The sequence below is a fragment of the Camelina sativa genome, chromosome 8 (assembly GCF_000633955.1).
Source record: "Camelina sativa cultivar DH55 chromosome 8, Cs, whole genome shotgun sequence".
In the NCBI taxonomy this organism is placed as follows: domain Eukaryota; kingdom Viridiplantae; phylum Streptophyta; class Magnoliopsida; order Brassicales; family Brassicaceae; genus Camelina; species Camelina sativa.
The window spans coordinates 9,402,130-9,427,317 of record NC_025692.1 but is presented as its reverse complement, the minus strand read 5'-3'; the positions used below and the strand labels follow the sequence as shown (position 1 = coordinate 9,427,317).

General features: G+C 32.3%; 4 protein-coding genes across 4 annotated transcripts; 1 reads left to right on the top strand and 3 right to left on the bottom strand.

Moving 5' to 3' along the window:
• Positions 868-2,149, bottom strand: LOC104706793. The gene is made up of 2 exons (XM_010423020.1): positions 1,926-2,149; positions 868-1,687 (listed from the first exon to the last, which is right to left on the bottom strand). Exons 1-2 carry the CDS (start codon positions 2,091-2,093, stop codon positions 1,112-1,114), a joined length of 744 nt encoding a protein of 247 aa, XP_010421322.1. The 5' UTR covers positions 2,094-2,149; the 3' UTR covers positions 868-1,111.
• Positions 9,612-10,556, bottom strand: LOC104709357 (glutathione S-transferase T3-like). The gene has a single exon (XM_010425985.1). It carries the CDS (start codon positions 10,554-10,556, stop codon positions 9,612-9,614), a length of 945 nt encoding a protein of 314 aa, XP_010424287.1.
• LOC104709356 (glutathione S-transferase T3-like) lies at positions 13,510-14,454 on the bottom strand. The gene has a single exon (XM_010425984.1). The coding sequence runs from the start codon at positions 14,452-14,454 to the stop codon at positions 13,510-13,512; it is 945 nt and encodes a 314-aa protein (XP_010424286.1).
• On the top strand, positions 17,366-18,582 carry LOC104706792 (vegetative storage protein 1-like). The gene is made up of 3 exons (XM_019229102.1): positions 17,366-17,845; positions 18,002-18,211; positions 18,299-18,582. Exons 1-3 carry the CDS (start codon positions 17,439-17,441, stop codon positions 18,549-18,551), a joined length of 870 nt encoding a protein of 289 aa, XP_019084647.1. The 5' UTR covers positions 17,366-17,438; the 3' UTR covers positions 18,552-18,582.

Below are 25,188 nucleotides of genomic sequence, written 5' to 3'. Positions count from 1 at the left end.
AGAGAACAACATCACTACTTATTTAGTAGATATATTGTTATTCTAGTGAAAAGTTTTACTAATATGAATATTTTTCACTACAGTTCTATCAAGTAGCTCTTCATGTATATAAAGTACTATAGTATTTTTTTCAAGATTTTTTTTAGAAAAATATTGTGTCAGTTCCTAGATATTATGGCATTTGTACCACTCTAATTCTTGGGACATTAGTAAGAAAATAAATAAATTTATGAACATAGTTAAGTTTAAGACGTTGTTCTCTCACGGGTAAATAATATGCATCCACTTTTCCGAAGTTGAGTGTAATATGCAAGCTTATCCTACATACCACAATTTATGAATTTTGGAAAGCAAGGAACTTTACGCTCCATATGGAACACCCTCTCGACCGTATAGTCAAAGGGATACTTCAACTAATTCACAGAAGGCTGGTAAGCCTTACATGTCCTTCTCCATCAAGAGCGGCAACAGCTTCATCTTCTCACTTCGGTCTCACCTTCCTTCCGATAAAGCCAATTAAAGAAAAGAAAAGGAAAGGAAATATATAAAAAGAAGAAAAAAAAGAAGACGTTGTTCTATGTTTAGCCACTAGAGTAGTAATATTACTAGGAGTGATTTAAGTTTTCCGAAATTTACTTATTCCAAATCATAGAGCTGTGTTATACATATTTGTCTCTTTTGTGGTCGTAGGTGCATAAATATAATTATAGGACCAAAAAAACCATTTGAAACTCAAGACAATAACAAGATTTCTCGTGACATATGAAACTGACGAAATAACAAATAAACAACACAAGTATCTTTAGTTCTAGTTTTAAGGGACCAAATGAATGTTCTTTAAAGAAAAAAAAAAAATCACGAGAGAAATTAGTGTAGTAATTTTGTTTAGAATCTTCTTTCTGTTTACAAAACGGAATATATAATATTTTTCCAACCAAAAGAACTCATGGCGTCTATTTGGTAACGACTAATGAGAGACTGAAAGCTAGAGGTTATAGAGAAACTCTTCCACGTGCATATATTTAACAATCCGGAGAATATAACATCATCACCGTCTTTTACTACTTCATGCATCATCCTTAAACAAAAGAAAAATCATATAGCATCATCATCAGTCATCACCATCATTTAGAAGATCAGAGGCGCGACGGCAATCAACTACACGTTGTTTCTCTTTCTTATCGTTGGCCGACACGAAATCGAGGTTATAAAGAACAAGAACCATCCCCAAAACGCTCAAGAACACGAGGATGGGACCAAAGATCCACAGCATCAGTGAAAACCCGGCGTAGAACAACCTGTTCCCTACCGTGTTGAGAAAGATACCCTTCTCGAACATCTCGCTGACGTGCTCAGACGTGAGGAATAAGCAACCGGAAAGATTAGGGTCTAAATTAGGGATGTTAACGAGAATGGCGACTTGGTTTAAGAAACGGATGCAGAGGGAGTGGAAGAAGAAGGAGAAGATGAAAATGGTGAGAATTGTTAGGTATTTGATAGATATGGCAAAATCTCCGTGAGCTCCAAGAAAAGCGGCGTCGTTTAGTGGCTTCTTGATGCTGTAGGTGCTGCTTAACACCGCGGCTAGACCGGCGCAGAGGAGCACGCATGTTGTGGCCATCAGTGTAGCTCCCATTATTATGTTACGCAGTGTTTGTACGGCCAATATGTTCATCTTTTGATTCTCCTGAAATGTTAAAAAATAAACAATAATAAAATCCTTATATATTTCTCCAATTATAAATATTTTTCAAACTTCATTTGTAGTCGTAGTATGAGAGGATTTCAGACCAGAACCAAGACTAATTTTTATACCATCTATACTAATTAATCCTCATACCAAAGCTCTTATCAATACGATGACAATGACTAAATTGTACCATAATTTTATATTTTGGGTAAGAAGAAAATGGAGATGTATAAACCTTGATCATAGAACAAATCCAGATCCGGCGGCCGCGAGAGTTAATGCCGAGGAGGGTGGAGAAGGGATGGGTTCGAACCATGAAGCACAAGTAGATGTGGTAACAAAGCATCATCACAAGAGCTAAGGGCACAAGAATAGCATCCAAGTACCATTTCTTCCACTCCATTTGCGCCTCTATCTCTCTTCCTAGCTCTTTTTTCTTTTCTTTTTCTTTCCAACCTCTTCGATATTAACGATTTCTTTTGTCTTCATTTATATATATGAAAAAGTTAGATGAAAAAATAAAATTGATTTTCAGTATAAATTCTAAATATAATCAGTTAAATTGTCCCATATCAATTAATATATGAATATTTCCCCATAAAATTTAAATAGAAGCTTAATTATTATAATTAATATTATTTCATACATAAAATTATATATCCTACTATATTAATTGGGAAGTACAAATATGAAACTAACCTTAAAATGTGTAAAAATTACATTCAATATTTGCCATTAGAAAAACTTAATTAAGTTTAATTAATTAATTAGATAAATATAATTAATTAAAAAACAAAAATTGGGGACACATAAAATAAAATAAATTGTAGAAAAGTAAAAAAAAAAATCTATTAGAATCAAAACTAATTTGTACTTAAAAAAATATATTAACAGCTAAGATTTTAAAAATCTAATCAAATAAAATCTATATAATTACAAATTTTATTACAAAACTTTTCAGCACAGATTAAAATTTATATCAAAAATCAAATGTAATAAAATATATAACAGTTCCGTTTAACGGCTTAGATTTAAAAAATTAAAAAAATAAAAAATATAGATATAGTATCTTATCTATTTAAAAAAATTATATTTTTCTTTTAACCATCGTTCTTTAGGAAAATAAAACTAAGTTGAGATTTAAATATATTTAATGCTTGAAGGTGCTTATTAGTTATTATAGACAAGTAAGGGAAGTCACAGAAAAAAACAATGAATGTTGTTTTTTAAGAGGTTTTTCAGAACCTTCACTAGCTATATTTAGTTACTTTTTTTACATGTTAGTTATATTTTTTTTTACTTACTTCACAACTATAGTAAGGATTGCGTTTAATTGCAAAGGTTTAAATAATTTTATTCATTACATGCAAATTTTTTATTGACAGGTTTTCAGCAAACATTTTTAAAATACAAAAATTTTTAATATAAACAAACTAAATTTTTAATCACAAACCTTTATAAATAATATAATAACATAATAACAAAAAAAATTATTAAAAATCTTCATCACAAAAAAAGTTCAGCCCGCGGTTTTCCGCGGGTTAGTACCTTGTACATATGTAATCAAAATTACCGAAAAAGATTTAGTCAAAACTTTAAATCTTGTGTAAGACATGTAGTTTTGTTTCCTTGTTTACAACCTTGTTTTTAAAATTTCTCATTCAGAATAAAAGTATAAATTAAGATTTTAAATTAATACATTTTTTTCTGTAAAAAACTAACTCACTCTCTCTCATTAATTATGGACGAAAATAGTAATTAATCTTTTAAAAATTGTTAACTTATCATTATACCAATTATATCTTATTATTTGTTTTTAGTTATTATATTTGAAATTTTTTGTTAAGATTTATAATTATGATTCTCCTATCATATTTCTTTGATTTCATTTACAAATTATTTGGAATTATTAAATGATACATATGGTTAGTAAATATGTAGAATTTTTTTCTGCATATTTTGTGATTCGAATTTTAGAAAACGAAAATATATTACTCAATCAATGAAAAAGAACATGTGTTTAATGTTCTACATCGACAAATTGATAAAATTGAAATAATGTAAATTGATATATTAATAAGTTTTATTTGCTCATAAATACAATATTAGAATTAATTTTTTAAAATATCTCAAAAATAATAACTCAATTACAGCAAACAAATAATATAAATCTATAGTATACATCAAATAACTTAATATACTATAATCTTCTAAAATAATTTGTACAATGAGATCATTATATGATTGTTTGGGTATAGTTCGACAAAATATGAACTCAAAAATATGAAGTATAGACATACAATTGTTTCGCTACATCCAAAATTAAACTCTATTAATATGGATTAAAAATTTAAATTTACACTACTAAAGGGTGTGTATTCAAAATAGGATTTTGGAGGATTTGTGATTTTTTTTATAATCTCCTGTTATTCAACTAATGATTTTATAATCACATCTCAAATCCACTGTTATTAGATATGAAATTTGTTAAAAATCATTCAAAATCACTCACAATCCATTGTTATACAATCAACAATTTACAAAAATCATAACAAATCCACTGTTATTCAAAACTAATTTTTTTTTTAAACATAATAGTGATTGTGAGAGACTTTGGGTACATTTTTATAAGGGAAATCCTATTTAAGAAATCCCACCTTCCAGAGTGTGTTTTTGAAATATTGGTTTAAAAAAACAAATTACAATTTTGCAATAAAAACAAATTCTGGACTCTCTCTCTATCTCTATTATCCTCTCTCGTTTACAGAGGTTTGTAAAGACTTAAGAGTGAATCTTGTTTCATTCACTGTAATTTCTCTGCTCTTATAATTCATTCATGGTGAGTTTCTCTGTTCTTGTAATTAATTCACAGTGAGTTTCTCTGTTCTGCTTATGGTGGCGGTTTGCAAAGATGTTTGATGTAATACGTTTGAATAATAAGATAACCGTTTTATCATAAATCCTACAAAATCCTCCAAAATCCTATTTTGAATACCCTCTAAGTAATAACCGTTTAATGTAATAAGATATACTATATCTTCTATCCATTCTTGGCATTTCTATACTACTTCATACATATTTCTTGTTTTATACATTTGTTCTTAGTAGTTTATATATACAAAAGCAAATACATACTTGAATGTGGATCCGACATCCAAGCATGTCAAATTCAAAAGATGTACAGTAAAATTTCTATAAATTAATACTAAACTAATATTCGAGAAATTAATAATCGCTATAAATTAATAAATTTTTTCCGGTTCTGAGTTCGGACAGTATAAAAATGACATAATTCGATAAAATAGTAAGATATTATTTTTTGGAAAATTTTATAGATACATATGGTCATATGAATATCATAAATTAATAATTATATAAAATAAATATAAATATATGTTTATATGTAAGAAAAGTTAGTTGATTGGTGTTGTTTGTTTACTCTTTATTCTTGATGAAACTTATCTCAACATATGTAAGGAACTATAAACAATATTCTGTAAACTGTAAAAGCATAAAAACTATAAATAATTAAAGGAAATTCTAAAACAAATATGAATTAGAACAAAAACTTATATTTTGAAATATATATTTTTTGAAAATATGAATAGACAAAAATTTTTATTATTTAATATTTTATTAATTTATCGATAAATTAAAACCTCTTTAAAATTAATAAATCCCAAAATAATTAATTTATAAAGATACTGTATATAGATTTACCAAATAACTGCAATATTGAATTTAAACACGGTCATAAACAAAATAAATATTAAAATATATACAATTATAATTTTATTATTATATTATAATTCTCTGAAGAAAACGTCAGTCCTGAGCTATGGAATACTTCCTAGTTTAGATTAAATCTATTATATAAAAATTTTAAATTTATGTGTACGTTTTCGTATCTTAAGCAATACAATAAACCTTTCAACATTTCAACCTTTTACATGGTCATATGGTATCATATCCATCTTCAATTCTTCATCCATTGATTCGACCACCGTTTGTCAACACCTCAAAGTCAAGCAACCCTCTTGCCATGAGCAATAAGTCTAATGTGAAAAATATATCCTCTAGGAACGACGTTACATTAAGTATACATATTAAATCTCTTCTAAAGGGTTATATGCAATCAAATACATCGAAGAATCTGCATATCCATTCTCCACCTCTGCCAACAAGCACAGTCGACACTAGCTAGGGAACAATAAACGTGGTTGACTAATAGTTTTTTTAGATCAAGAAATCGGAGTTTAATGCTTAGGCGGTTAGCCCGTACGTAACCTCTTAGTAAAAAATAAAATCACTAGAGGTAATTTATATAATCTATAAAATTAGTACAATAGATATCAACCATTAAAAGATTCCTGTCAAGTACATATAGGAACCTAACAAAAGTAATTAGTAAGGTAGTGATAGGAGCTAAACCTCTTTTTCTTCGTTTAGTAAGCTATAATTAGTTACATAAAAAGAACAAATCGTGTGTGATGAAGAAAAAGCAATGTGTTTTATTATGGAAATCAACGTTAACTTTGGAAGGCGACATGCAATATGCATGCATTTTTCTTTGGAGTCACTTGAATCGTGTGTGTGTGTGTGTGTGTAAACTGTATATGTAATAGTTGAGTACTTACGCGAATATTCGCTTAAGTCTTTTAGTGATAATTGATAAATACAGTATATAATATACCACTCTTTCACGTCTGCAAGTATTTATAACGTAATTTCATTAATTTTTTTTTTTTTTTTTTTTAGAGAATACATAAATTTTCAGGTTTATGCAATTAAAAGAAACAATATATTGTTGACAAAAAAAAAATATTGATAATGTAATAAAACAACTTTTTAATGCTTTATGATAAGTTTACGAAAACCTTATACATTTAAATGACTCAGCCATGAGTTCATTAATTAATTCAACTATCAAATCTGCCATAGTAACATTTGTCCTGTGTTTATATACGTTTCACATGGCGACCAACAATCTCTGTGTCACAATCTTCTACCTTCTTTTGAAGATTGTCTGTTATCTATACATTGTTCGCTGTTCTACTCATTTAATATTAACTAGCTAGAGAGCCTAGAGGTGACGATTTCTCTAGCAAGAAGTTTTCCGCAAGTCTAGCATGAGGAATTATGGGACTAGAGAGTAGAATCCCACGACTAAATAGTTCGGTAAAAGTTTGTTGTGTTGTGGTACATATATAGTAGCTAGTGTAGATAATAGCATGTGTGATGTGTCTTGCATAAAACAACTCATGTGTACATTGAGTGAAGAACGCAAGAAACTGGCTTTATGCAAAGCGAACCAAAAAAAAAAGTAATAATAGAAAATGAAAATTATGAGCGCCCTGTGCATATGCATGGGGGATCTTTTTTCCCATCGATTTTTTTGAGTCATATGAGTAGTATTTTACTCAGACTAAAACATCTTTTTTTTTTTGAACAACAGACTAAAACATCTGTGTCTCACGTCTTTTCGATATATATATATTTTTTGGAACAAATTAAAACTCTGTAACAAAATAAAAAAATCGAGTTCCAAATCAATTCAGCAATATTTTAAAAACCAAATCAAATAAGCCGATTCAACCGGGAAGCTAATGATTCTTATCATTTTAAGTATGAAGTTGTAAATCGAAAAAAATCAATTAGAATTCTTGTGAAATTTCAATATTCTTCAATACTCGTTATAATTTTCTCTTCCAATAGTAGGTTTTAGTTCTGGGTCTCTTATTTTTGAAAATATTGTTTTTTTAAAATTTAAAAATTATAAATAGAATAGAAGTAATATAAATATGTAAACATTTAAGATTTTATAAAAATAAAAAATATTGCATTTAATTAATTTAAACATATAAAACATAATAAAAACATTAATACATATTACAATAGAAGTGCAATTCATAAATGGAGAAAATGATAAATTTTAATACTGATTTGCTATAAATTTTGCCTAAATATTCTCAACCAAATCATCTTGCAATCGTTTATGTTTTTCTCGATAACGAACATCCATTCGAATCTTGAGCATAGTTTCGACACATGAAGGCCTGGTTGTTGGAAGCATGTAGTCTACTTCTGAAGCTCTATTTGATTGCAATTGTGCGAATTCATTTTTATCAAACAGAGTGTACCCATCTAGTTCATCTTCTACTATCATATTGTGCAGTATGATACACGCTCTCATTATTTTTCCAATTTTTACCTTATCCCAAACAAGAGCTGGGTTTTTGACTATGGCAAATCGAGCCTGCAAAACTCCAAAAGCACGCTCTACATCTTTACGCACAGCTTCTTGTTGTCTCGCAAATAAAGAGGCTTTTGGAGTTTGTGGTAGCGGAATAGATTGGATAAAAGTAGCCCATTTTGGATAAATACCATCCGTCAGATAGTAAGCCAATTTATACTCATGTCCGTTGACACTGTATTTAACTTTAGGAGCTCGACCATGCAAAATATCATCAAAGACTGGAGATCGATCAAGAATATTGATATCGTTTAATGTACCTGGTGGTCCAAAGAAAGCATGCCAGATCCAAAGATCATACGAAGCCACCGCCTCTAAAACGATTGTGGGCTTTCCAGATCCGCGGGTGTATTGACTTTTCCATGCGGTGGGACAATTCTTCCACTCCCAATTCATACAATCGATGCTTCCTATCATGCCGGGAAATCCGCAAAAATCGCCAATGTCGAGTAGTCGTTGAAGATCTGCTGGTGTGGGTATTCTCAAGTACTTATCTCCAAATAAATTTATGACTGAATCTGTAAAATTGTCCAAGCATGATAGCGCCATGGTTTCAGAAAGACGGAGGTATTCGTCAATCGCATCAGCTGCAGAACCATATGCCATCATACAAATTGCTGCTTTACACTTTTGCAATGTAGACCGACTCAACCTTCCGGTAGCATCTCTTCTTTGTTGAAAGAAGGGAACTTCATTTGCGAGTTTATCCACAATACGAATGAATAATGGCTTGTTCATTCTAAAACGGTATTGGAACATGTTGGGTGGGTAAGTTGCATCCTCACTGAAATAATCGTTCCACAAGTGGTCATGACCGACTTCTCGATTTCTTTCAATGTAAACTCGTTTTTTTCTTGGTTTAGGTGGTTGTTGATGTTGAACCGGTGGACTAAGAAGATTTTGCCATACTTGATTGCTGATTTGATCGCATGTTTGATTAAAACATTCATCAATTATGTCATCAACATTATTGTGGGAAGAAGAAGCCATTTGTAGAGAGTTTGGAAATAAAGGAAATTAAAGGTGCTTTGGTGTTTTAAATTTTGAGAAGGAGTAGTGTTTTAATCGGTTTGGTGTGAATATTTTGTGTGCTTGCTTTGGACATTATATAGAAAATTTTGAGGTCAACGTAAAACTATAATTTTGTGGTACACAAACATTGGATACAATATGTGGTCTAAAATGATAGAAAAACATGTTGTAAGAGTACAAAAAACAAAAATACTTGTACAAACACGGTAAGAGTGAGTTTTGGTTTACTTGTACAAACACGGCTTCTTTTGGTGTCACGGGTAAGAGTGACTTGCCTCTTGTCGACCTGCATAACAATGACAAACCAATTACCATAACATAACAAACCAATTACCATAACATAACAAACCAATTACCATAACATAACAACCAATTACCATAACATAACAAACCAATTACCAAAACCAATCGATTAATAACCATGAGCAACCGATTAATAACAAACCAACTGATTAATAACAAAACCAACCGATTAATCCCAAGTAACATAACAAAACGATTAATAATACATCCAAATAAACAAAAATAAACACGGTCCAACTGAAACAAAAACATAGTTAAAACATAGTTAAAACTGTGATTAAAAAAAAACACAAACAAACTGAAACAAAACATAGTTAGTGAATCCTTTAACATTCAAGTTGATGACATCATGTCATCAATTAGCTTATCCTTAAGAGTTTTTTCTGATTCAGTTAATGAATCCTTCTTGGCAATCAGATTTTCAAGCATCACATGCTTCATATGCTCCTTCTTCATAGCGTACTCCTTCTCTTTCAATGCGAAGTCCTTCTCCTTCATCTCATACATCCAAGACACACGGTCCAACTGATACTCCAAGTAAGCTTTTCCATCTTCCTCCACATCCGGTTGGGTGTTTGAGCTTGTTTTGGACTTCCCCTTTGCAGCCTTAACACCAGGAGGACGAGGCAATGGTTCATCGACATCAACAACCGGGTGTGCATCCGGTTCAGACCCATCAACACTCACTCTTCCCCTTTTCACTCCACTACCTTTAATAGATGTTGAGGCACACCATTTTTGATCGTATCTTAAGTCTCGCCATGCATGCTCCAAGGTAAACCTCGTTCCATGATCATTGAAATATATCTGATGTGCTAACTTCATCACATCATCTTCATTCTGTCCACTAGACTTCTCTCTTGTGGCAGCCTTGTAACAGCCAACGAACTTGCACACCAAGTCGTTTATCCTCCCCCACCTCTGCTTACAGTGACTCGCCTCTCTCTTTGGCCGATCAACAGCATTCGGACATGATGCAAAGTAATCCGCAATCCTCCCCCAAAAGGCTCCACGTCTTTGCTCGTTGGAAGTAATCGGATCCTTGCTAGTGTTGAGCCAAGCGCTGACCAACATGATATCATCCGTTGGTAACCATGCATGCCTTGACTTGCGGTTTACTTGAGGGGATGGAGGTTCGGATGGGGGTTCAGATGGAGTTTTAGAACATGGACTATCAAAAGGAGTGTATTCGAGGTTTTGGTTATCAAGTTGGCTGTGTAACAGGTTCATATAGCTAGAGGAGGGAAGATATGGATTCATAAACTCGTCTGAATCCATATCGTGATAAAGAACTTGTGTGTGTTAAAAGGGATTAAAGAGATTCCTAAAGGGTTTATAAGAAAGAACTTGTGTATTTTACTTTTGTGTGTTAAAGAGATTGGTAAATGGTTTATAAGAAAGAAATTATGTTTTAAAGTTGTTGGTAAATGGTTTAAATTTTCAAATTAAGTGTTTACCTAACACAAAGCATCAAGTACACAAACATAGTTAACAAAGCATCAAGTGTTTACCTAACACAAAGCAACAAGTACTAAAGCAATGAAATCAATGACAAAAGCGTATTAATCACAACCACAACCACCATCCGAAAGCAATGACATCAATCACTCACTCGACTTATACCTAAACTAACATCAAGTAAATTAAGAAAGAGAAGGATAATAAATTACCTTCATTGATGGCCGAATAGACACAAGGACTCTATACTCATGATCTAGCATTCTTTTTGTTGTTAAAGAATGAATAAAAAAAAAGAAAAGAGTTAGATTGGAAAACAAACATCACATGCTAAACTAAACAAACAAGAACCATGACTATCAAAACAAACAAGAACCATGACCCCCAAATCCAACTGTACATTAAACATATAGAGCCTTCCTCACATCCATAACCCGATTTCATCACAACACACATATAGATATGATTTACCTGAATATAAGTTGAGACGTCTTCATGAGTGAAGGAGCTTTCAGATGGAAATGTCAAGTAAATCTGTGAAGAGACTGCATCCTCTCTTTCTTAGCGGCTTGGACTATAAGAGTAACCACCTTCTTCTCCAAATTGTCTGATCCTTGTCTGCAAGAAACAAACAATCACCATTAGCAAAACCAATCCCCAGGAGCTCAATATCTCTTTATACAAAACCAAGACAACAAAGCAACATTTGTTTGGTATAGTCTCAAGTCTTTACACTTGTTTTGTAAAGTCTCAACCTACCAATAATCTTGCTCTTACACTGCTAATCAAACATATACAGAGATTAAGGATTCGTCAATACCAATATCAAAAACATGGATCATACCGGATAACATGGACACCCAAATCCCTAATTTTCCAACACCCATCACATAACCCTAATTTGCGATCCAAAATCTAAGAACCCAAATCATAAAACAATTGTACTAAATCTAAGAAACATACCATGTGATTCCAATTGCTTCAATCTCATCCAATTTATTCGACTACACAATACGAACCGCATCCATCTCCAACTGAAACTCGATTTCTTTCTTTCGCGATTGCAGAGCCAAATCGCCTTCGCCACTAATAGCCTTCTCTCCATTCCCATTGAATCCAAACTCTTCCTCTGAAGCAATTGGTCCTTCGATTCCAAACCTTCAATCTTCTGATTCCAATTTGTTTTTTTTTTTGTTTCGGAGATACAGACGCGAGAGAAAGAGAGNGGATAAATACCATCCGTCAGATAGTAAGCCAATTTATACTCATGTCCGTTGACACTGTATTTAACTTTAGGAGCTCGACCATGCAAAATATCATCAAAGACTGGAGATCGATCAAGAATATTGATATCGTTTAATGTACCTGGTGGTCCAAAGAAAGCATGCCAGATCCAAAGATCATACGAAGCCACCGCCTCTAAAACGATTGTGGGCTTTCCAGATCCGCGGGTGTATTGACTTTTCCATGCGGTGGGACAATTCTTCCACTCCCAATTCATACAATCGATGCTTCCTATCATGCCGGGAAATCCGCAAAAATCGCCAATGTCGAGTAGTCGTTGAAGATCTGCTGGTGTGGGTATTCTCAAGTACTTATCTCCAAATAAATTTATGACTGAATCTGTAAAATTGTCCAAGCATGATAGCGCCATGGTTTCAGAAAGACGGAGGTATTCGTCAATCGCATCAGCTGCAGAACCATATGCCATCATACAAATTGCTGCTTTACACTTTTGCAATGTAGACCGACTCAACCTTCCGGTAGCATCTCTTCTTTGTTGAAAGAAGGGAACTTCATTTGCGAGTTTATCCACAATACGAATGAATAATGGCTTGTTCATTCTAAAACGGTATTGGAACATGTTGGGTGGGTAAGTTGCATCCTCACTGAAATAATCGTTCCACAAGTGGTCATGACCGACTTCTCGATTTCTTTCAATGTAAACTCGTTTTTTTCTTGGTTTAGGTGGTTGTTGATGTTGAACCGGTGGACTAAGAAGATTTTGCCATACTTGATTGCTGATTTGATCGCATGTTTGATTAAAACATTCATCAATTATGTCATCAACATTATTGTGGGAAGAAGAAGCCATTTGTAGAGAGTTTGGAAATAAAGGAAATTAAAGGTGCTTTGGTGTTTTAAATTTTGAGAAGGAGTAGTGTTTTAATCGGTTTGGTGTGAATATTTTGTGTGCTTGCTTTGGACATTATATAGAAAATTTTGAGGTCAACGTAAAACTATAATTTTGTGGTACACAAACATTGGATACAATATGTGGTCTAAAATGATAGAAAAACATGTTGTAAGAGTACAAAAAACAAAAATACTTGTACAAACACGGTAAGAGTGAGTTTTGGTTTACTTGTACAAACACGGCTTCTTTTGGTGTCACGGGTAAGAGTGACTTGCCTCTTGTCGACCTGCATAACAATGACAAACCAATTACCATAACATAACAAACCAATTACCATAACATAACAAACCAATTACCATAACATAACAACCAATTACCATAACATAACAAACCAATTACCAAAACCAATCGATTAATAACCATGAGCAACCGATTAATAACAAACCAACTGATTAATAACAAAACCAACCGATTAATCCCAAGTAACATAACAAAACGATTAATAATACATCCAAATAAACAAAAATAAACACGGTCCAACTGAAACAAAAACATAGTTAAAACATAGTTAAAACTGTGATTAAAAAAAAACACAAACAAACTGAAACAAAACATAGTTAGTGAATCCTTTAACATTCAAGTTGATGACATCATGTCATCAATTAGCTTATCCTTAAGAGTTTTTTCTGATTCAGTTAATGAATCCTTCTTGGCAATCAGATTTTCAAGCATCACATGCTTCATATGCTCCTTCTTCATAGCGTACTCCTTCTCTTTCAATGCGAAGTCCTTCTCCTTCATCTCATACATCCAAGACACACGGTCCAACTGATACTCCAAGTAAGCTTTTCCATCTTCCTCCACATCCGGTTGGGTGTTTGAGCTTGTTTTGGACTTCCCCTTTGCAGCCTTAACACCAGGAGAACGAGGCAATGGTTCATCGACATCAACAACCGGGTGTGCATCCGGTTCAGACCCATCAACACTCACTCTTCCCCTTTTCACTCCACTACCTTTAATAGATGTTGAGGCACACCATTTTTGATCGTATCTTAAGTCTCGCCATGCATGCTCCAAGGTAAACCTCGTTCCATGATCATTGAAATATATCTGATGTGCTAACTTCATCACATCATCTTCATTCTGTCCACTAGACTTCTCTCTTGTGGCAGCCTTGTAACAGCCAACGAACTTGCACACCAAGTCGTTTATCCTCCCCCACCTCTGCTTACAGTGACTCGCCTCTCTCTTTGGCCGATCAACAGCATTCGGACATGATGCAAAGTAATCCGCAATCCTCCCCCAAAAGGCTCCACGTCTTTGCTCGTTGGAAGTAATCGGATCCTTGCTAGTGTTGAGCCAAGCGCTGACCAACATGATATCATCCGTTGGTAACCATGCATGCCTTGACTTGCGGTTTACTTGAGGGGATGGAGGTTCGGATGGGGGTTCAGATGGAGTTTTAGAACATGGACTATCAAAAGGAGTGTATTCGAGGTTTTGGTTATCAAGTTGGCTGTGTAACAGGTTCATATAGCTAGAGGAGGGAAGATATGGATTCATAAACTCGTCTGAATCCATATCGTGAGAAAGAACTTGTGTGTGTTAAAAGGGATTAAAGAGATTGCTAAAGGGTTTATAAGAAAGAACTTGTGTATTTTACTTTTGTGTGTTAAAGAGATTGGTAAATGGTTTATAAGAAAGAAATTATGTTTTAAAGTTGTTGGTAAATGGTTTAAATTTTCAAATTAAGTGTTTACCTAACACAAAGCATCAAGTACACAAACATAGTTAACAAAGCATCAAGTGTTTACCTAACACAAAGCAACAAGTACTAAAGCAATGAAATCAATGACAAAAGCGTATTAATCACAACCACAACCACCATCCGAAAGCAATGACATCAATCACTCACTCGACTTATACCTAAACTAACATCAAGTAAATTAAGAAAGAGAAGGATAATAAATTACCTTCATTGATGGCCGAATAGACACAAGGACTCTATACTCATGATCTAGCATTCTTTTTGTTGTTAAAGAATGAATAAAAAAAAAGAAAAGAGTTAGATTGGAAAACAAACATCACATGCTAAACTAAACAAACAAGAACCATGACTATCAAAACAAACAAGAACCATGACCCCCAAATCCAACTGTACATTAAACATATAGAGCCTTCCTCACATCCATAACCCGATTTCATCACAACACACATATAGATATGATTTACCTGAATATAAGTTGAGACGTCTTCATGAGTGAAGGAGCTTTCAGATGGAAATGTCAAGTAAATCTGTGAAGAGACTGCATCCTCTCTTTCTTAGCGGCTTGGACTATAAGAGTAACCACCTTCTTCTCCAAATTGTCTGATCCTTGTCTGCAAGAAACAAACAATCACCATTAGCAAAACCAATCCCCAGGAGCTCAATATCTCTTTATACAAAACCAAGACAACAAAGCAACACTTGTTTGGTACAGTCTCAAGTCTTTACACTTGTTTTGTAAAGTCTCAACCTACCAATAATCTTGCTCTTACACTGCTAATCAAACATATACTGAGATTAAGGATTCGTCAATACCAATATCAAAAACATGGATCATACCGGATAACATTGACACCCAAATCCCTAATTTTCCAACACCCATCACATAACCCTAATTTGCGATCCAAAATCTAAGAACCCAAATCATAAAACAATTGTACTAAATCTAAGAAACATACCATGTGATTCCAATTGCTTCAATCTCATCCAATTTATTCGACTACACAATACGAACCGCATCCATCTCCAACTGAAACTCGATTTCTTTCTTTCGCGATTGCAGAGCCAAATCGCCTTCGCCACTAATAGCCTTCTCTCCATTCCCATTGAATCCAAACTCTTCCTCTGAAGCAATTGGTCCTTCGATTCCAAACCTTCAATCTTCTGATTCCAATTTGTTTTTTTTTTTGTTTCGGAGATACAGACGCGAGAGAAAGAGAGAGAGAGAGAGGAAAAATAACAAAATCAATCACTTCCAATTTTTTTTTGTCAGTTTGTATTTTCTCTTAGCCCAACAGACAACTGACACGTAGCGCCTCTTAACCTACATTCGAGTTTACTATATAAGAGGATATCTTAGTTATTTTTTTTGTTATGATTTATTTTTTTGCCCAAATACACTAAGAACTCTGTTATCAACCCACCGATGGAGAAGGTCTTTGGACTTCAATTCTTATTTATAAAGGAAATGAGGGAAAAATCATGGGTCCAAAACTCAAAAATAGATTATCATTCTTAGTCTGAAATTTAATATTAAAGCCTTTCAGCTTTTAGAACAAAAAAAAACCTTTAAGCTTATTAGTGGGCTAAATCTGGGCTTAATTTCTTATTAATCCATGTGATTTCTGAAATATGCAGCCAAATCCTAAATCTATGAACTAAGCCACTTAACCACACTTTGCAACGTGGAAAGTTTGTGGTGGCTCAAAATCTAATCATCAGTTTCCAGTTTTTTTTTGCTTTCTTTATTGTTAGGTTTTGTTTTAAAAAAAATTATTTGTCAGAGTCGGAGATGAACGTGTAATTAACGTTTTTTTTTTTTTTTTTTTTGTTATTGTCGTGGTCTATATATCTATCCTATTCAAAATGAATGACACCACCTTTGACCTTTGTTTTGTGAAAACAGTTTTCATGACAACTTTTTCAATGGATCATTTTGGTCTGAAAATAAACACGTGAAGAAAATCGTCTTCACAAGTGTATACATCACCACCGATTGTTTTATCTTCACCTTAGATATTATCTATGGTATGGCTCTTATATCATAGCAAAAACACATGTATTTTTTTTGTAGTTTTAAATTTTTAGTACAGTCGGTCGACACATGACATATATACAAAAAGTACGTATTTTCTACTCTGAGTGACATATACGTATGTTCGTTGTATCAGCATAGTCTAAGACATAATCAACTATTTTAGTCTCACACATAATCAATATCATACAAGATAATCTGAGTTTCTCCCCCGGTGTTGCTGTGGAATTTGTTTATCAACACACGGCGTGTAATAATCAAAACTTAGAAAATGTAAAATAAAGATTAAAAAAGGTGTTGTAACCGTGTAAGCATCCACTTAAACAAAGATTAGGCATTGATTAGGTGTTGTAAGCTTTGGATCACCGTGGCCTAACGATCCAAACACAAAGTGAGTTTCTGTAAATAACAAGAAGTCTCTTGGATTACAACTTCACAACCATGCAAGATTGTAAAGCTAATAATTAGTAATAAATTAGCGGTCGTTTGCCCAAAAAAAAATAGATTAACGGTCAAAAACGTGCTCCAAAATCGAATGGTGCAAGTGAAAAAAATCTCATTTATTCTCTTGATAGTGATGGGATAAGCAATCATTTGCATCACACGAAGCTAGACACGTAAACTTATCTCCCCATTGCACATCGTATCATCATAAGTAATAACCATAACGCAAAACAAACCTCACGCTATTATAAATACCAACCTTTGTATATGCCACAGATAAATATTATAGATTAAAAAAATAACCATACAAAAAAAAACAAAATGAAAATTCTTTCACTCTCACTTCTCTTGTTCTTGACCGCTACGGTCTCCCACAGCCGGCCTTCAGAACCCGTTCCTAGGCTCATCGAGCTCTTCACATCAACAAAAATCGTTGAGAATGAAGCCGAGTTCTTAGAGAAACAACGACTCTCCATCAGCTGGCACCTTGGTGTCGAGACCTCTAACATCATAAACTTCAAGACGGTGTTCGCAAATTGCAAAGACTATGTTGAAGACTATCTGAAAACTTCCCAACAGTACCGTTACGACTCTAAAACGGTGTGCAAAGAAGCTTATTTCTACGCTAAAGACCTTGTCCTAAGGAATGACACCTACAATGTTTGGATCTTTGACTTAGACGAGACCCTCCTCTCTAATATTCCCTTTTACGCCAAATATGGATACGGGTATATACATACATTACTTTTATTAGTCCTACCACCACCATAGAGTGTTTTAGTTAAACTTTTTGTAGTTGTACTCATCATGTCCATATATTCTATTAATTCTTAGATGTCAACATATAATAGAGAGATATACATTTTGTTCGTTTGGTTTCTTAGAACAGAGAAGCATGAACCGGAGACGTTCAGGAAGTGGTTGGAGGCCGGAGAAGCTCCCGTCCTCCCAGAGACCTTGCATCTTTACCAAAACATCCTTGAACTCTGGATTAGCCCCGTCTTACTCACTGAACGATTCCAAGATTTGGAGGAAGTCACTCTAAAGAATCTCAAAGCTGCTGGCTTCCCCTACTGGAGGCATGTCTTTTTCAAGTAAGAATAGTTTGTAACTTTAATCATATATACAGTACTTAAATATATAATATAAGATTACATCAATATATGTATATGTATATGTAGGGAATGTAGGCCAACAGGCTCGAGCAAGAAGATAGCGAACTTCAATCAAAGGAGAAGAAGAATCTGGAGAGGAATGGCCACACTATCATTGGGAATATTGGAGACCAATGGGCTGATTTGGCTAAGGACAGCCCTGGGAGAAGGACTTTTAAGCTCCCTAATCCACTCTACTACAAGATCTAATAAAGATCATGCATCAACCTTGTATGTTTTTTTTTTTTATCTTTGTATCCCCGTGGTTGCTACTTGCTAGTGCAAATTCTAAAATAAAACTTTAATATTATCAAAACTCAATAAGAAAAGAACTTCCTATTATTTAAAGTGTAGTGGGCATGAAAATTACGAGCAGAGTTATTTAGATTTTAGAATTTTAATGTTATGAATAAACTTTTTTTTTTGGGTTTGGTTTAAAAAAAAATATTCATTGAACTATTAAATTATTAATATTAGCTCAGTTGAGTTAAATTGTATTGTTTCGATTTATCCGGATTGAATATCCTTTTCAAAAACAATAAAACCATGTTAAATTTAGGTTTGGACCTGGGCTGCGCTTACCAGAATCAATAAATTGAGCCCAATACTTTATTATGATCAAAGTGAAAACATAAGAACAAATTCACTATTTATATCAAAGTGAAAACATAAGAGCAAACGGAGTATAAGTTTGTGTGGAAAAAAGAGTTGACTTAGTATATAAGGGACATGTGCACTAATCTATTCATTATCAATTAAATTTTGAAATCCATAAAACTTAACATAGTATCATGTTATAAATACATGCTATCTCGCTAATATGATTAGAATGTAGCCTAATACATGCTATCTCTACTAATAAACTAGGGAGGCCCGTGCTAGAGCACAAAATTATATATTTTGTTAGTTATTTTTTTTTTGTAATTTGTATTTTTGTAATGTAGTTTTTTTATTTTGACTTATTTTCTTTATTTATATCGTGTTTATTTGTATATTTGGGGTTATACAGTAAATTAGAAATCCTAATATAGTAATTAGTTTGCAGAATGTAACTTTTCACGGAAACAAACATACCGCAATATTGGATAGTAGTTTTATAAGAGAATAGATACTCCGCAATATCGGATAGTAGTTTTGTAAGAGGATAGACACACCACAATATCAGATCGTAATTTTGTAAGAGGATGAGTTTTTCTTTATTTTGGTTTGTCGTCAAAAGAGGAGAAGTTGCTTGTTAAATTTTAGTGTGAGATATTTTAATGGTTAGGAAACCATTGTATTTATAGTAACATTATGTATATTTAGGTTATCATTTAGAAGTTAATGCCAAAATATACTAATGTATTAATAATTATTGATTACTAACCATTTTATTTTAAAACTACTAAAACAAAGTCATGGTCCAAAAATTGATCCATGAGTACTCATGCTTTAATATAGATAATTTCAATTTTTTAAATGATTATTAAGGAAGCAACTTTAAACAACTTACAAATATATCTCGCAATTACACACATTTGCGTTTTGGGACGATTACGAACTGAAAAAATTGTAAACAAACAATTTAATTTATAGTTTGATAAAAATAGCTGTTTTAACGGGTTTAACTCAAACTTTTTTTATATTTTAAAATTTTTAAGAGTAAAAATATTAATATTACTTTAAATATTTTATAGACTTTAAATATATTCTAATATTTTAAACTTTCGACGAAGTTCAAATATTTATAATCATTTAAACATCCTTTAAAAATTTAAATATTTATAGTATCTTAAACTTTTAGAAAAACGTAAATATATATAATATGTTTACTTTTTAAAAGTTTAAATATGCTCAAATATAGAACCAATTGAAACTGTTAAATTTGGATACCTGATAAATCAAGCTTCCTGCTCATTTGTACTCAAAACATATTAGTCATATATTTATAGTGATTATGAACCATATTCCAAAATATTTAGTCGATGTGGGATATACAGTACACCTTTTCTGTAAATTAGTTTACAACTTTACATATATATATATATATATAGTTTCTGTGTTTTTTATTCTTTCCATCTATACTACTCATAATTAATTACTATAATTTCGTTAAGAAAATATTGAAAAATCTAAACTAAATGATGATTTGTTTTTATTTAATTGTATTAAGTTGATTTATTGTTTCCGTAAATATCTCACAATATAAAAGCAAATCAAATAAGTTTACATATATATACAATTTTGTATTTAATCTATTGATTATTTTGAAAGCAACAAAGTCACAATCGATAAGTATTAAAGATTTCTCATTATTATTAATATTCGTAATAATTATAGGGATTAAGTATGGTAGTAGTTAATATTTGATATTACTGAAGTCATTAAATACTCGGATACCAATTTTCTTATTTATAGGGATTATACCTCTGTTTGGCGACGAGAATAATTATTCTTGAATCAAACCAAATACACGATCCGAATAGTATCAACCCAGATTACAAACAGATCCGTGTGTTTTGAAGTCTACTATTGTTGGGTTAAACAGGATCCGCATCCCAAACCGGTGGTAAATAAGTTGTCGACCAAAGGGTATAAACGTCATTTAGACAAATTTAAACTATAGGTTAATTTAATTTAATTAAGTGATTCTCTAATCATTTTTAATGAAAAACGTACCAAATAGAAGTCATGGTCCAATTTGACTACTCTTGCTTTAATAGCATATGATTACTCTTGCTTTAATAGTATAGATATGTAGTTGCATGCTAGCTAATGGTTTATAGAAAACTAGGTTCGGACCCGCACGTACGTGCGGGGTTGATTTCAAAACCTAAATTCGCTATTATGTTTATAATATATTACATATGTATGGGGTTATGTTTGTAATTTTTTTAAGAACATTATTTGAGTTGTTTTTAATTCGAGCTCGAAAAAAATTTATCAGATTTGTTTTTGTTATTTATAATGACACCTATATTAAAAACAATATGGTATGTTTATTTCGAGACAGCAAATAGTAAGAGAAATGTGGTGTATCATATGCAATATTTGATATTTTAAAGTTGAAATTATGATTTTGATCCAATTTTATGATCTCGTCTCATTATCTTTATTTTCTCGTCATGTTTTTTAAACAAAATTTTTATAATTTGATTTACTCGTTGTCATCTCATAACCAATCGTTTTTTAGTTACCATAAATTTTGGATCGATATGGCAATAGACCTGAATCAAATGTAAATCGGATTTTTTGACGGGTTCATTTTTTATCAAACCCGTGAAGTGTCAAATAAGCCAAAATTGTCAGAAAAATAAAAACTTCCCAAACCGGGTGATGTAAATTTTCAAACGGGTCAAATTCATCCCGGTAAGCAAGTTGATAAACTAACTATCCAAATTATTTAATTTTATCCCGCCACCCAAAATTCTCTTATCGTATTTTACCATAATAGTTTAGATAATTTTTTCTATTTTTCGAATTACCAGTTTCTGTTTCGTACCCATTTTTTTTCCAAATATTTATAATAAATATGTCAATGAAAATATTCAAATATACTACCAACCCATCCCATCTTGTATATATTTCTCTCAAGCAATTCTTTTAAATTCGTACCAAACCGACTAGGCAGAGCGGTCTAACCGCGAACTGGTTGGAGTTCCAGTCTGGTGATATACGTAAAACACATCAAAAACAGGAAACACAATGTTTAAGATCCAAAAACCATGATTAAACCGATGAGCTGGTTAAACCGGATCAAATCTTTGGAACCCAATTTTCATGCTAACGTGAAACTGTTATTTAGTGGAGAAAGTATCTAGTTATTTTTTCATATAATATGATGTGGGACTCTACATAATATTTCTAAAATTAAGGGTAGTTTTTTTTTTTTTTTTTGTCTCTTTTTCTCCTATTATGTGTGTCTAATTGTTTGTCTAATCAAAAAGAAAATAATATTTTTCAACATTAATCCGGAATTCGCATTAAATATTTGAAGTATAACTGATCCATATATGCTACAGTTAAAAATAAATGAACCACTTCTTGAAAATTCAACTTGGTTTAATTGAATTTTTTATTATTCAATTAGCCGGTGTATACTTCATAGTACATGTTTGATCCATGTATGCTCCCTGAAGCATAAATGATCCATGTATGCTTCTAACTGTGACAATCCGTTTTGGGGGACTCCATTAGCCCACCACTAGCTGTCCCAACGGACCGTCTGTGGACCCTGTTAGCCCACCGCTAGCCGGCCCAATAGACTCCAAGCTGGCCCTACAGTGCATCGATCCTAACACATCACTGTGGATATCCAAATCCACCAGTAGGTTATTGGTGCGCCAGACGTTCCTCGAACCCTGGTCTTCACCTTTTAACAACCTTCCCACAGGACAAGCTGTCACCAATAACCTACTGATGGATTTGGATATCCACAGTGATGGGTTAGGATCGATGCCCTACAGGGCCAGCTTGGGGTATGTTGGGCCGGCTAGCGGAGGGCTAGCAGGGTCCACGGACGGTCCGTTGGGGTAGCTAGCGGGAGGCTAGTGGGGTCCACGGAACGGATTGTCATATAAAAATCGGATCAATTGGTGACAGCTTGTCCTGTGGGAAGGTTGTTAAAATGTGGGGAACAGGGTTCGAGGAACGCCTAACGCACCAATAACCTACTGTGGATTTGGATGAATAGTTCCATTTACCACGGTGAGGGGTTAGGATCGATGTCCTGCAAGGCCAGCTTGGGGTCCGTTGGGACGGCTAGCGGAGGGCTAGCAGAGTCCACGGACGGTCCGTTGAGGCAGCTAGCAGAAGGCTAGTGGAGTCCACGAGACGGGTTGTCATACTAATTTATAATGATTATGGGTCCAACTGGTCATTTTTTAAAAAGGGAATGTGTTTTTCCTTGTTTTTGTTACCATTTAGAAGTAATTTATTTTTCGAATTTTAACATGTGGCCCCTAGACTATTCCTACTCTCTTTTTTTTTAAGAATCGTAGAAGAAAATTGTTCCTTTCAAATTGTATAAGGAATAGATTTTCCTATTCATTCATGTTTTATCATTTTTTCTTTTTCGGATCGTTCTTTTTATTCTTATTTCTCCTCGTTATTTATGTTCCTTGGTAGGTTACCAAAATTTCTAAGGAGCATAATCTTTTTTTTTAAAATTTTTTGAATTCTTGGTTTCCCTCTTTCTTGTTTTTTCTAGTCTTTTTTTTGTTCTCGTTCTAAAGTTAAAATAAGACTTAAATGTCACATTTTTTTATTTCCTGACCAATAAAACCAAATCAAATAAGTTTAAGTATATACAATTTCGAATTTAGTTGTTTGTTATTATGGAACAACTTTAAACAACTTGCAAAATCTCGCAATTATACATTGGTATTTTAAGACGATTACGAAGAACTAAAAACTGTAGTTTTTAATATTACATGTTTAACTCTAACTTTTTTATATATTAAAATTTTATAGAGTTAAAATATTAATATTACTTATTTTTAATAGAGTTTAAATATTATAATATTTTAAAATTTCAATGGAGTTTAGTTATTTATAATAATTTAAACATTCTATAAAATTTGAATATTTATAATATGTGTACCTTTCAAAAGTTTCAATATTTATAATATTTGAAACTTTTTAAAAATAAATAACATAATATTTTGAAATTTTGAAAAGTTTTATATTATATATATACTCAAATAAGAAGCTGAATTAACTTTTAAATTTGGACGTTTGATAAATCAAAATAGGCCTGGGCATTCGGGTACCCGTTCGGGTTTGGATCGGGTATTTCGGATTTTCGGGTTTTCGGATTTAGGATCCGTTCGGGTATTTCTAGACTTCGGGTTCGGATCGGGTTCGGTTCAGGTATTTCGGGTTTGGATTCGGATTACCCGAAGTTCACAAAACTCTAAATTTTAGTATCTAATTTACTCTAAATTATTCAATAATACGCAATATATCTGAAAATTTAGTGTATTTTTTACCTAAATTTACTACTTCAAATTATCAAATTATCAAAAATAGTTTAAATACTTCAAATTATCAAAAATATCTAAAAATATGAATATTTTGAACACTTATATTATTAAAATTATAAATATTACTAATATATTACTACTATATATTAATAACATGGATATATTCGGATACCCGTTTGGATTTCGGTTCGGATCGGGTTCGGGTTCGGGTTTTCGGATTTAGAGATTTAGAACCCGTTCAGGTATTTTACAATTTCGGATACAGGTTCGGATCAGGTTCGGATCGGATTTTCGGATCCAGGTATTTTGCCCAGGCCTAAATCAAAGTCTCCTGCTCCTTCGTAATTGGAAAGATTATTAGTACTATTTCAATATATTTAGCCGACGTGGGACTCGACATACACTTTTCTATATCTTTTAATATATAATCAAATTAAATTTGTTTAAATATATAAAATTTCGATTTTTAATTCTTTCCATCTATACTAATCATAATTAATTACTTTTTTTGTCAACAATTAATTACTTTCATTTTATTAAAAAAATATTGCAAAATTGAAACTAAATGATTATTTGTTTTTTATTTAATTGTATTAAATTGATTTGTTGTTTCCATAAATATCTCACAATATAAAAGCAACTCAAATATGTTTACATATATATAATTTCGATTTTAATTATTTGATTATTATGGACATAAACTTTTAACAACTTCCAAAGATATTGTGTAATTATCGGTTCTATTTATATGGAATGTAGAATTAAATTTTGATTTCCTTATATATCAAACGAAATTGATTAAATTCAGTTATTTTCTAATTTAATGTTTGGTTGACAAAAAAAAAATTCATTTTTAAAAAAAAATCTGTTTGGATAGACATTTATAACTGATCCGTTTAATCACATTTATAACTGTTTGGCTTCACAGTTTATCATTAATTATTTCTGTTTGGC